General features: G+C 38.7%; 1 protein-coding gene across 1 annotated transcript; it reads right to left on the minus strand.

The window, feature by feature from the left end:
* Positions 1-295: 295 nt before the first annotated feature.
* Positions 296-667, minus strand: LOC107620725 (uncharacterized). Its single transcript, XM_016322851.1, has one exon. It carries the CDS (start codon positions 665-667, stop codon positions 296-298), a length of 372 nt encoding a protein of 123 aa, XP_016178337.1.
* Positions 668-13,838: the final 13,171 nt, after the last annotated feature.

The raw sequence follows: 13,838 nt of genomic DNA on the forward strand, positions 1-13,838 counted from the left end.
CACAGGTGCCCTGTTTCACAAAAGTTTTTCTTTTCAAAACTAAGATTCTCTCCTATAGCATAGCAACATACCAACCCCAAATCATTCAAACTAGCATAAATTCATGGTCCACAAGCAATTCAACTTATTCAATCCAAAAATACCAAATAAAAACTAATCTAATCATCATATCACAAGAAATTAACTAGTTCAAAAAGGCTATAAACAAAAGATAAAGTTGGAACAATATTACCATGGTGGGGTGTCTCCCACCAAGCTCTTTGGTTTAGAGTCCTAAGTTGGACTTTGCATGGCTTCATTGGTCACTTTGAACTTCTCCAAGGAGGAATATCTCCAACTCCTTGGCATTCTTTGCTTGAGTGTGATAGAGTTTCACCCTATGATCATTGATTTTAAACTTGATCCCATTGATAGGGTGAATCACTTCCACCACTCCATAAGGCTTGACATCCACCACCTTGAATGGACTATCCCATCTAGATCTCAACTTTCCGGGCATCAATCGCAACTTTGAATTGTACACAAGCACTTCATCACATATCTTAAAACTCTTCCTCCTAATATTTTTGTCATGGAATGTCTTGGCTTTTTCCTTGTAAAACTGAGCATTCTCATATTCTTCCAGCCTAAGACATTCTAATTCCTCCAATTGGAGCTTACGTTCCATTCCCGCTCCCTTTAAATCTGGATTGCAATTCTCACTGCCCAAATAGGCCCTATGTTGGATTTCAACAGGAAGATGATAAGGCTTTCCAAAAATAATACAAAAGGGACTCATTCCGATTGGGGTTTTGTAAGAAGTCTTGTATGCCCATAGTGCATCTCCCAATCTGGAACTCTAATCCTTCTGTTGTGGGTTAACCACTTTCTCTAAGATTCTCTTAATCACTTTGTTGGACACTTCTGCTTGTCCATTAGTCTGAGGATGATAGGCTGTGGAGACTTTGTGGATAACCCCGTACTTTTTCATCAATGCCTCAATTTTCTTGCTGCAAAAATGGGTTCCTTGGTCGCTCACGATCGCTCAAGAATGAAGCAACGGTATTGGCATCATCACAATCGGTAGGAATTGCTTCCACCCATTTAGAGACATAATCCACAGCTAACAGGATATAAACAAACCCATTATAATTTGGAAATGGCCCCATGAATTCTATGCCCCAAACATAAAAAATCTCACAAAAATCATCGGTTGTTGGGGCATTTCATCTCTCTGTGAGGTATTTCCAGATTTCTGGCATTGATGACAGGATTTGCAAAATTGGTTGGCATCCCTAAATAAAGTAGGTCACCAGAATCCACAGTCTAGAACCTTCCTTGATGTTCCCTGCGGGCCGAAATGACCCCCACTCTCAGATGAGTGGCAAAATTGAAGGATAGATTGAAACTCAGATTCTGACACACACTTTCTAATCACTTGGTCAGCTCCATGCCTCCACAGTTGTGGATCATTCCAAACATAATACTTAGCATCGCTTCTCAATTTATCTTTTTGATGCTTTGAAAATTGTGGGGGAAAAACGCGGGCGACTAAGTAATTAGCAATCGGGGCAAACCAAGGAGTACTTTGGGATATTACTTGCAAGATATCGAAGGGAAATGAGTCATTGATAGGAGTGGGATCCGAAGCTAAATGTTCAAGCCGACTAAAATGGTCCGCTACCAGATTTTGGGTCCCACTTCTATCTCTGATCTCCAAATCGAATTCTTGCAAGAGTAATATCCACCTAATGAGTCTAGGCTTTGGCTCTTTCTTCTTTAGCAAATATTTCAAGGCGGCATAGTCCGAATACACCACTACCTTAGAGCCTAGCAAATAAGGTCAAAACTTATCTAGTACAAAAATAATGGCTAAGAGCTCTTTTTCGGTAGTGGTGTAATTCGACTGGGCCGAATCTAAGGTCTTTGAAGCATAGGCTATAGTGTAAGGAACTTTACAATCGCACTGTGCTTGCGCGGCACCTACGGCGTGATTCGAGGCATCGCACATGATCTCGAAGGGTTGATCCCAGTTTGGGCCTCGCACAATAGGAGCTGTGGTCAAAGATTCCTTCAACTTGTCAAAATCCTTTTTGCAATCCTCATCAAAAATAAATTCCACATCCTTTTGAAGTAAGCGGGAAAGAGGTAAGGCGACTTGGCTAAAATTATTGATGAATCGGCGGTAAAAACCTGCGTGGCCAAGAAAGGAACGAATCTCCCTCACCAAGGAGGGGTAAGGTAAACTCGAAATAATATCGATCTTAGCCAGGTCTACGAAAATTCTGTCTTTAGATATAATATGACCCAATACTATACCTTGTTTCACCATAAAATAGCATTTTTCAAAGTTCAACACAAGGTTAGTGTTGGTGCATCTTTCTAGTACCCGAGCTAAGTTCTCTAAACACGCATCAAAGGAGCTACCATAAATGCTAAAATTGTCCATGAAAACTTCCATGCAATTCTCCAAAAGATCTGAGAAAACACTGTCATGCACCTTTGAAACGTTGTTGGTGCATTGCATAAGCCAAACGACATTCTCTTATACGTAAACGTTTCAAAGGGGCAAGTAAAAGTGGTTTTCTCCTGATCCTCAGGAGCTATATGAATCTGGAAGTACCCCGTATATCCATCTAAAAAGCAATAATGGGATTTACCTGCCAAGCGATCTAACATTTGGTCTATGAATGGCAACAGGTAATGGTCCTTCCGCGTCGCTTGATTCAGCCGGCAGTAATCTATGCACACTCGCCAAGTATTTTGAATCCGGATTGCAACGAGCTCTCCTCTTTCGGTTTTCACCATGGTTACTCCGGATTTCTTCGGTACTACTTGGACCGGACTTACCCACTCACTGTCTGAAATGGGATAGATGATGTCCGCTTCCAAGAGGCGAGTTACTTCCTTCTTGACTACAACAAGGATTGTGGGGTTTAGCCATCTTTGCGGTTGCCGGACCGGCTTAGCACCATCTTCCAAGAAAATTTTATGAAGGCACACTTGAGGGCTTATTCTCACAATGTCACTTAAGCTCCATCCGATCACCTTTTTATACTTCCGGATAACCTCAATGAGTTGTTGCTCCTCTTGATTGGAAAGATCGGTTGCCATTATCACTGGGAACTTGTGCTCCTTGTCAAGGAATGCATATTTAACATGGGGTGGAAGCGGCTTCAAATCTTCCATTGCTTCTTGGAGTGGTAGCTTGATAGAGAGGATTATGATGGTTCGAAAATTTAGCAAAACAATTTCTTCGTTGGTAGTATAGTCCAAACCAACAAATAAACCTCTCGATCAAAGTTTAATTTTCAAATCAATAATTAACCGAGATCAAGAGTACTTCAACCTCAGGTCGTTCTCCCTAGGACGCAATTGGAAGTATTTCTCTTTCGGTTGTGGAGGCAAAAGGGGGTTTTCAAGCAAGAAATGAAAGATTAAAAGAATAAGCAATAAAAGAACTAAGCAACGAGCAAAATTGTGAATTAATGCAAGTAAAAGGAAAACAAGATCAAAACTAATAAAAATGCTATAAATGCAAGAAGAACCTTGACCTGGGAATGAGGACCCAAGGAATCCTATCATCGCCATAACCACAACTATGGTAATTATGATGAGTCAATCTCGCCTAGTCAACCCCAACCATCGAGGAGTAAGTCAAGCAAGCATAATTGACCTTAATCCATAAGTCCTAACCAACTTACCAAACTAGTTGATAAAAGGCTAGCGTCAATGGAAACAAGAGTCAACTAACTACCCAAGAATTACCACTAAATGTCAGACATTATGACTCTAGTATCCTAGGAACTCAAACCACAAGCCAAGGTGGGAAAATCTACTCAAAATCTAGAGTTGGCATTTTGACAAACACCTTGTGTGCATAAAAGTAAAGCATGGGAAATTGCAAAGTAAAATGGAAAACTATAACCAACTATCAACAAAACCAAATATAAACAAGCAATCAAACATAAAGGAAGCATGAAACATAAAATTCATCAATCAAAACTTCAAGAAACATAAAATTGCAAATATGGACAAGTAACTTGAACCAAAAGGAAATGAAAGTAAAGACAATGTAATTAAAGATGAAATTGAGAGTACTTACAATTAAAGAAGCAAAATCCAAAAGAAAAGCTTGCTATAAAATGCTACAATGGAGATGGAAATTAAAACCCTAAGAGAGGAATGCTACACTACTCCTACTCCTACTCCTAATTACTCTCTAAAACTATCTAAGTGAGCCCTAGCCTAATGCCTTCATATGTGTTGATACCCCCTTCATAGAGCATCCAAATTCAGCTCCAAGCCTTCAAAATTTAGGCCAAAAGCCCTCAGAAAACAAACAGCACGCGTTTCATTAATGAAATCACGTGCAGGGACCTGTGCGGATGCACAGATGCGTGCGTCCGCACACTTGGCTGAATTTTCTCCTGTGCGTAAGCACAGGTACTTGTGCGCACGCACACATGCAAATTTCCTCTTGTGCGTATGCACACAAGCTTGTGCGCACGCACACTTGCCTTTGTGTGCTTTTCCTTATTTTCCTCATGTGTTCTTCCTTGTATATGCCTTCTTCAACTTTTGCTTATCCATTCTTGCCTAATTGACCTGAAATCACTCAACAAATATGTCATGGCATCAAATGGAATAAAAGTGGAATTAAATTGCTCATTTCAAGCACAAAATTGCATGTTTTCACAGTTAAGATCAAATTGGGGACAAAACACAAAAGTATGCTATTTTTGTGTTTAAGTGTGAGTTCATGTGCTAGAATCCATCCAAATTGAGTCAAAATACATAGGAACTGAAAAACAGGAGAACTGTGCGAACATACAAGGCTGTGCGTACGCACAGGTCTCTGTTCCTGCAACAAAATTTTGCCTCTAAGCCATCAAACATGACATCCAAAATAGGTTTTCAAGTCCTAAATCATCATAAAACTCCCAAAAATACATTATTTCACTAAAATTACCTAACAAACATCAAAATAAATCTAACCAACCAAGCAATATAGCCAATTATTCATGAAACAAAAGGTAAAAGAGAGAAAGCTAGAAGGATATTACCATGGTCAGGTGTCTCCCACCTAGCACTTTGGTTTTAAGTCCTCAAGTTGGACTTTTGAGTGAAGCTTGTGTCATGGTGGCTTATGCTTCCACTCATCCTTGAGTTGCCACCCATCTTTGCTCTTCAAAAATCCTCTGGGATTCAACACGAAGTACATGAAGCTCCTAAACAACCTCAAGCAAGAATTTAGGATCCAAAATTGTTGATTGTAGACATGTATGCCCGGATCCCACACTTTGGTTCCTCTATCATCCTCTTGTTGACTTTCACTTGTGCCCTTGGATGGACAACCTCTTGAAGCACCTTTGAAGCACCCAATTGAATATTGGACTCCTCCAAATTGGACCTTGCACCACTTGTTCCTTGAACTCCATTGCCAATGACGTGGCAGAAAATGGCAGATTAAGTATTTATAGAGAAAACAGCATTGCAAGTACAGTTCTCAACCGGCTAAACTCTGCTTATCAATTTAGAAAAGAGTTATCACAAAATTAAGAACAAAATACTAGGAGTAGAAATCCCAAGTCATCTCCCAACGAGTTGACAAAAGAGTGCAGCTTATTGATCAGAGGTTTTCTAAGAAATTTTTGAGTTTGAGAAACATAAAAATAAATAATTGTAAATTGAAGCAATGGAAATTAACGAGATAATTTATATAATTCAAATAAAAGCCTTGACCAGGAAAAGATTAATTGGAAGTTCTATCCTTGTTGAATTTTCCCAAGTGTAGTAATAAAAGATTGTTGTTCTACTTGGTCATCCCTTACTTACTTAATAAGGGAAAGTCAAGTGACTAACTAACTAACTCTATCACTCGAGTCCTAATCCTCTCCTAAGAAAGGATTAGAGTAAGAGCCTAGAGAGTCAGCCAACAACTTCCAATTAAGATTAACACTTGAGTATTCCAACTCAAGGTTCTCCTCTTAATCAACTCCCAATCAAGTTAGAAAACTACTCCATTAACATGAATATAACTTTCACAAAATTAAAAAGGGAATAAAAGGAAGACATGATAAACAATAACTGAAAATTAATTAAAAGTAAAAATGATTCTTTGCATTAATAAATCCCAAAATCATAAACATACTTATCCAAACAGGGTTAATGGGCAATAAAAGAGTAAAGGAATAGGAAAACAAACTAGAATAATGAAACTTCAACGGAGGTAATGACTCTTCTCAATATCCAAAGAAAAAGAAATAATCTCTAAAACTATGAATGTGAAGAACCCTAGAGGAAGGAGTAGAATTCTCTCTACGATTCAAAAACTAAACCAAAACTATGCGTAATGTGAATGTGTGTTGAGTCTCTGCTGTCCCTTGGCTCTAGTCTGTGTTTCTGGGCCGAAAACTAGGTCCAAACTCAGCCCAAAATTGCCCCAGCATTTTCTGTGATTTCTGCAGGTCGCGCATGTCATACGTACGCATCAGTCACGCGTACACGTCGATGGTCAATTTTGCATGTCACGCGTACGCGTTAGGTACGCGCACGTGTCGCTGTGTAAACTCGCTTTCACGCGTACGCGTCAGGTACGCGCACGCGTCGCTGTTGAAATCTCCAGATCACGCGCATGCGTGAGCCATGCGTGCGTGTCAATGCTCGCTGGTTGTCTCCTTTATTTCTTGTGTTCCTTCCATTTTTGCTAGCTTCCTTTCCATCTTCTAAGCCATTCCTGCCCTATAAAGCCTGAAAACACTTAACACACAGATCACAACATCGAATGGTATAAAGGGGAATTAAAATATATAATTTAAAGGCTTAGGAAGCAAGTTTTCAATCATAAAACAAAATTAGGAGGGAATTGTAAAATCATGCAAATAGTATGAGTAAGTGTGCAAAGACTTGATAAAAACTACTCAATTGAGCACAAGATAAACCATAAAATAGTGGTTTATCAGCCAACCAACATCCAATCCTTGACCATTTAAGACTCCAAGAAGCACCTTGAGTTGATAATCCATTTCCAAGAGAGCAAATTGATATGGGCCTATGATGCTCATGGAGAAAATTGTTACCCACTCAATTTGTCCTTGGGCTGGAGTTATCCTATTAAGCTCTTGCACAATTGCTTCCACTTCTTGGATAATCACTTCTTCCTCACCATCATTTTCAAGCTCTTCCATATCCCTCTCAAACTCAAGAGTGGAAGGCTCCTCAAGATTATTGAGGGGGTTGACCAAGACAGACAAAAAATCATTGATGATGGAATCCACTTCTCGATCAAACACCCTCAATTTTCCATTCACCTCATCCGTTTCACAAGTTCTACCTTCCTCCTCTTGTTGCAATTCTTATTTTAACTCTTCTACCTCCCCTTGAGGCTCTATGTTCTCCTCCTTATTATATTCTATACTTGATCCTCCACCTTCCTCAAGGGGAATGTCTTGATTGCTTGAGTGTAGCAAGGTCAAGCGGTGCACCACTTCGGCTATGGTGTCTATGAACTCCCCTTGCTTCCTTCGGAACCCTTCTTGCTCTTGGAAGAATTATTGAAGGTCTTGTTCTTCTTGGGGTAAGGGTTGGAAAACTTCATATTGGGGTGGAAGAGAAGGTTCAAAAGTTGGGGAAAAGGTTGGATATGTGGGAGGTGTGTCATGTGGATGAGGGTATTGAGGTGGTGTATAAGGGTGTGGTGGTTCATATGGTTGATGGTAAGGTGTATAAGTATCTTGATTCCATGGAGATGTGTAAGGTGGTGGTTGAAAGGTTGGTGGTTGAGGATTGTGTATGGGGTATCTCTCATATCCTTGGATTTGATATTCACAAAGGGGAAAGTTCGGCTCATTGTAGTATGAGAGAGGTGTTTGCCATGAGTGTTGCTCATACATAATTGGTTCCTCCCTAAATTGATTCTCCCACTCCATGAAGCAATCCCAATTTGAATTCATCATATCCTACAAAATACTCACAACCAAGCTCCAAGCAACAAGGGTGATAACTCATAGAGAAAATAGAAAATGAAAGCAAAAGACATCAATAAAATAAGAAAAACAAACACCTAGATATTAACAAGAATAACCAAATAACCAAAACAAAGTAAGATATTTACACTATCAACATATTTACAACAACCAAAAGTTAGCACTCAATTGCATTCCCTGGCAACAGCGCCAAAACATGATAGAGAGGATCAAGATGGTTCGGAAATTTAGCAAAACAATTTCTTCGTTGGTAGTATAGTCCAAACCAACAAATAAACCTCTCGATCAAAGTTTAATTTTCAAATCAATAATTAACCGAGATCAAGAGTACTTCAACCTCGGGTCGTTCTCCCTAGGATGCGATTGGAAGTGTTTCTCTTTCGGTTGTGGAGGCAAAAGGGGGTTTTCAAGCAAGAAATGAAAGATTAAAAGAACTAAGCAACAAAAGAACTAAGCAACGAGCAAAATTGTGAATTAATGCAAGTAAAAGGAAAACAAGATCAAAACTAATGAAAATGCTATAAATGCAAGAAGAACCTTGACCTGGGAATGAGGACCCAAGGAATCCTATCATCGCCATAACCACAACTTTGGTAATTATGATGAGTCAATCTCGCCTAGTCAACCCCAACCATCGAGGAGTAAGTCAAGCAAGCGTAATTGACCTTAATCCATAAGTCCTAACCAACTTACCAAACTAGTTGATAAAAGGCTAGCGTCAATGGAAATAAGAGTCAACTAACTACCCAAGAATTACCACTAAATGTCGGACATTATGACTCTAGTATCCTAGGAACTCAAACCACAAGCCAAGGTGGGAAAATCTACTCAGAATCTAAAGTTGGCATTTTCACAAACACCTTGTGTGCATAAATTAAAGCATGGGAAATTGCAAAGTAAAATGGAAAACTATAACAAACTATCAACAAAACCAAATATAAACAAGCAATCAAACATAAAGAAAACATGAAACATAAAACTTGTCTCTCAACAATTTTCCCTCGGCAAGTATACCGAATTGTCGTCAAGTAAAAACTTACAATAGAGTGAGGTCGAATCCCACAGAGATTGATTGGTCAAGCAACTTTAATCAGAGGAATGTTCTAGTTGAGCTATGCAGGAATTGGGTTGAGATTTGCAGAAAAGTAAATAGCGGGAAAGTAAATAACAGAAAATGTAATTGCTGGAAGTAAATGACGGAATGTAAATGACGGAATGTAAATGACGGAAAGTAAATTGCAGAATCTTAAATGGGGATTTGGGGAAATGAACATAAAGGTAAATGGCAGAAAGTAAAGAGAATGGGTAAGATCAGAAGTGAGGGATTCATTGGGCTCAGGAGATGTTGTATTCTCCGGATCAAATTCATTCTCATCTCTTCCTCAATCAATGCATTCATTGATCTCCTTGGCAATCTTAAGTGATTGGATTCCAATTCCTTGGTAACCCAATCTCTCAAATCTTGATCAATAGCCAATTCTTTGGTCTAATTGCTCATGAGAAGAGATGAAGTATGGTTACTGATTATACCACATGTATTCCCAAATCAAAGTGTTGGTAGGATTATATGTCACCATATCCATCTAAACCCCAATTTGCTCCAACATGAGAAAGCATTTCTAGCATGATCTCTTCATTCCTCTTCCAAGGTCCAAAGAGATCCAAGTATGAATAGCTTCTTTTCCAAGACAACTACCCAATTGGATGAAGATTGAAAGATTTCTAGTAAAATCAAGAGAAAAGAAAGAAGAAGAATAATGAAAACTATTATTAATCCATCAAATTACAACAGAGCTCCCTAACCCAATGAAAGGGGTTTAGTTGTTCATAGCTCTGGGAATGGAAAGCGTAAATGAAAAATACATTCTGAAAACTCAAACTAGAAAGTGCAGGAAAAGTAAAATATACAGAGTGTAGTTCTCCACAAAATGCCAAAAGCTCCCTTACTAGTTCAAAACTACTCCTATATATACTACTCTTCTGATCTTCTAGTTGGCTTCTTCAAGTCTCGGATATGGGCCTTTGGATCTTTAGTTGAAGCAGTTACACTCTTCAGTGGGCTCAGCTTTGCTTGCAGAGAAAGTGTGAGTTAGGCATGGACGTTAGTTAGGATGTTAGTGGTGTTAACGTTAAGTGAAAGTGTGGGTTCGAGAACGTTAGTGACGATCACCTTTTTCACTAACGTTCCAAGCCAAAATTGATTCACGTTAACTTCAACGTTAGTGGCACTAACATGACCACTAACGTTGCCTCTTGGTCCTTTGCAAACGTTATTTGCATTCACCTTTTCCAATAACGTTGCTTATTGCCCCTTTTCCCCACGTTAGAGTTCACGTTAGTATAGCTAACGTGACCTTTAACGTGGACTTGCCTATTCTTCGAGAGCGTTAGTGACACTTACCTTTGTCACTAACGCTCCAAACACCCCTCCCTCCCACGTTAGAGTTCACGTGACCACTAACTTGGTGGTTATTGCCATCTCTAACGTTAGTGACAAAGGTGAGTGTCACTAACGTTGGTCCATCAATTCCTCTTCCACGTTAACGTAATTAACGTGGCAACTAACGTGGGCAATAGTGGTTTAATAGTGGCTTAATCCAACGTTAGTGACAAAGGTGAGTGTCACTAACGTTGGCAATTCCTTGTCCCTTCCACGTTAGAGTTCACGTTAATGTAATTAACGTAACTCTTAACGTGGCCAAGTGTGCCCCTTTTTCCAACGTTAGTGGTATTAACTTTTACCACTAACGTTGGAGCTTCACTTCTCTTCCACGTTAGCTTTCAGGTTAACGTAATTAACGTGGCAACTAACGTGGGCTATAATTGCTTTCGAAGGCATTATTGGCGATCACTTTTCTCATTAACGTTGCAAGCTAGCTCCCGTTCCACGTTAGTGGTCACGTTAATTAGACTAATGTGGCTACTAATGTGGTTCTTCCTTGCTTCCTTAGTCCTGAAATCAAGCAATTAAAGTGCATCAAAGCTCTATTCTAAGTCATGAGATCATGCATTATTCAATTTGTCATTAAATCCATGCATAATTCTCATGAAATCATGTAAAGTTCACAATGTTTGCTTGAATCAAGATGTAAGTGAATATCTACCCAAAACATGCTTATTTGCTTAAGAAAATTCATGAAACTACCCTAAAACAATAAAGAAAAGGTCACTGAAACTGGCCAAAATGCCCTGGCATCACAACACCAAACTTAAAGCTTGCTTATCCCTAAGCAAGTACTGAAACATAAGAATGATGAATGAAAGAACAAGAGGAACAAGTTCTTATTATAGAAGTAAAGCTCTTGGTTTATGGGGTTTCATGCATAGCAACTTAGGTTCATTCCTTTACTGGTTTCCAAGTCCTTATCATGATTTTGAAAACTTGCTTGATTGCATCCTATGAGATCCATATTCTTTGATCCTCTCCCCTTTTCAGGGTTTATTGCATCCTTAGGCTAAGTGCTCTGTGAGGGGGCGACTCTTAAAATAAGCTTTCAGCCAACACTCCCGAACCAGTTGGTTCAAGGTGCTAGGTGTTGAAACACCCCTAAGGACTTACTCCCTCAAGTCTCTCTCCCCCATACATGCACACCACAGGCACATGGTTTGTTATTTTCTTTCCTTGAGGCCTTGGTGTCCAGCACCTCTTTGGGTTACTAAATGTTCTGTAGCAAGGTTGCTCTTGATAGTGGATTTTTAGTTGATAATCCCGGGTTAGTTAACCCAAGTTATCAAGTGATGAAGTGATGGGAAGCAGAAGCTGGTGAATTAAAAATTTATTAAAATGGTTACGTTGCAGGTATAGTTTTTAACTCACCGAGAATCTGCTTATCAATTTAGAAATATGTCACAGAGAGTTTAAATTAAAATTACTAAGAGTTTTAAGTCCCAAGTCGTCTCCCAACGAGTTGCAGAAAAGTGTGCTATTTTATTAATCAGATGTTCCAAGAAGTTGAGCTAAGTAAATTGGAATTTAAATTGAGGATTTTTAAATAATATAAATAAAAGCCTTGACTGGGAATTGATTGGTTAGAATCTCTATCATTGAAGGTGTGATTGTAAGATTAATTTATAATTAATGGTTGTTCTGTTTGGTTATCCTTTACTAGGTAAGGGAAAGTCAAACAAGTGGGAATGCCAGATCTGTTCACAAGTTGCAACCCACTTAGTTCAAAGGGATTGGTGTCGGTGACAGGATAGCAATCCAACATTTAACCCAATTACAAATTTTCTTTCAATCCTTCCAACTCAAGAGTTCCTTTTAATCAACTCCCCATCAAGTAAGGAAACTACTCACGCATTGTAAATAAAGAATCCATAGTGCAAGAAAGGGAATTAAAAGAAGACATGATTATTGGAATTGAAATTGAACTAAAAAGAAATAATCCTTGCATTAAATAATCATAAAAGTATCTGAATGACAAAATTGAACATAACAAAGAACATGGAAGAATAGAACCAAGTTAAGAGAACAAACTAGAATGATGAAGTCTTGATGAGGAAATAACTCTTCTCACTGTTCCAGTGCTAAGACCAATTGAAAATTAAAATTCTAAAAACTAGAGAGAAAAACCTAAGAGAGTGAAAAACTAGATCTAAAACTACTGAATGAATGTGTCCCTTGTTTCTGCATATTCTCTGACTCTAGTCTGCTGTTCTGGGCCAAAAACTGGGCCGAAATAAGGTCCAAAATCGCCCCCATCAAATTCTGCAGATTATGCAGATCGCACATGTCACGCGATCGCGTCGTCCATGCGGACGCGTCGCTTGCGCTTTTTCCTCTCCACGCGTTCGCGTCGTCCACGCTACCGCGTCGCTTGCGCTTTCCAATCCACGCGGTCGTGCAAGCCATGTGGTCGTGTCACTGTGAATTGCGCTCCTTCGCGCAGTCGCGTGAGCCATGCGACCGCGTCACTTCTCGCTGGTTATCTCCTCAAATTCTTGTGTTCCTTCCATTTTTGCTAGCTTCCTTTCCAATCTCCAACTCATTCATGCCCTATAAAATCTAAAACACTTAACACACAGATCACAGCATCAAATGGAATAAAGGAGAATTAAAAATAAATAATTAAAGTCTCTAGGAAGCAATTTTCAAACATGTACTGAATTTAGGAAGGAAATCTAAATGCATGCTAAATTGATGAATAAGTGGGTTAGGATCATGACAAAACCACACAATTAAACACAATATAAACTATAAAATAGTGGTTTATCAACCTCCCCACACTTAAACATTAGCATGTCCTCATGCTAAATTGAAGGAGACAAGGAAATAAGTATGAACATGCAGAAACTCATGAAGTGCAATGCAGTCCTACATATATAAATAAATGCAACTATATGATTATTGTCCACTTGATCAAAAGTAAATAAACCCTTCAAAATAGTTACAAATCAAATTCCACTAACTCTATCATCATACAATAAAACCGATAAAAGTGCAAGAAGATAGCTTATGAAAGCAGGAAACATGAGAATTCAAGCATTGAACCCTCACTGATAATGTATGTATGCTCTAATCTCTAGTGTATAGGGTAATCACTCTATTCTTCTCTAGTCATGTTTTCCAGCTTTTGTTTTTCTCTTAACCAATCAACAACAGTTAATATACCAATGCAAACATCATGAGGTCTTTTTAGGGTTGTAATGAGGACAAGGTGCAGGTAAGGATATACATATGGCTAAGTGAGCTTTATAAATTGAATCTTTAATTAACTTAAGCTCTCACCTAATATACATATATTCTATATACTTTTAAATTCATGCTTAGCTACCCATAATTCCCTTTTTCAACCCATACTCATGTTTCAACTTTGTATTTTAATTCTATCATATGTGCATTGATCTTTGAATTCTGAATTTAACATTGGG

Source organism: Arachis ipaensis, chromosome B10 (assembly GCF_059453495.1).
Source record: "Arachis ipaensis isolate K30076 ecotype BB chromosome B10, ASM5945349v1, whole genome shotgun sequence".
NCBI lineage: Eukaryota > Viridiplantae > Streptophyta > Magnoliopsida > Fabales > Fabaceae > Arachis > Arachis ipaensis.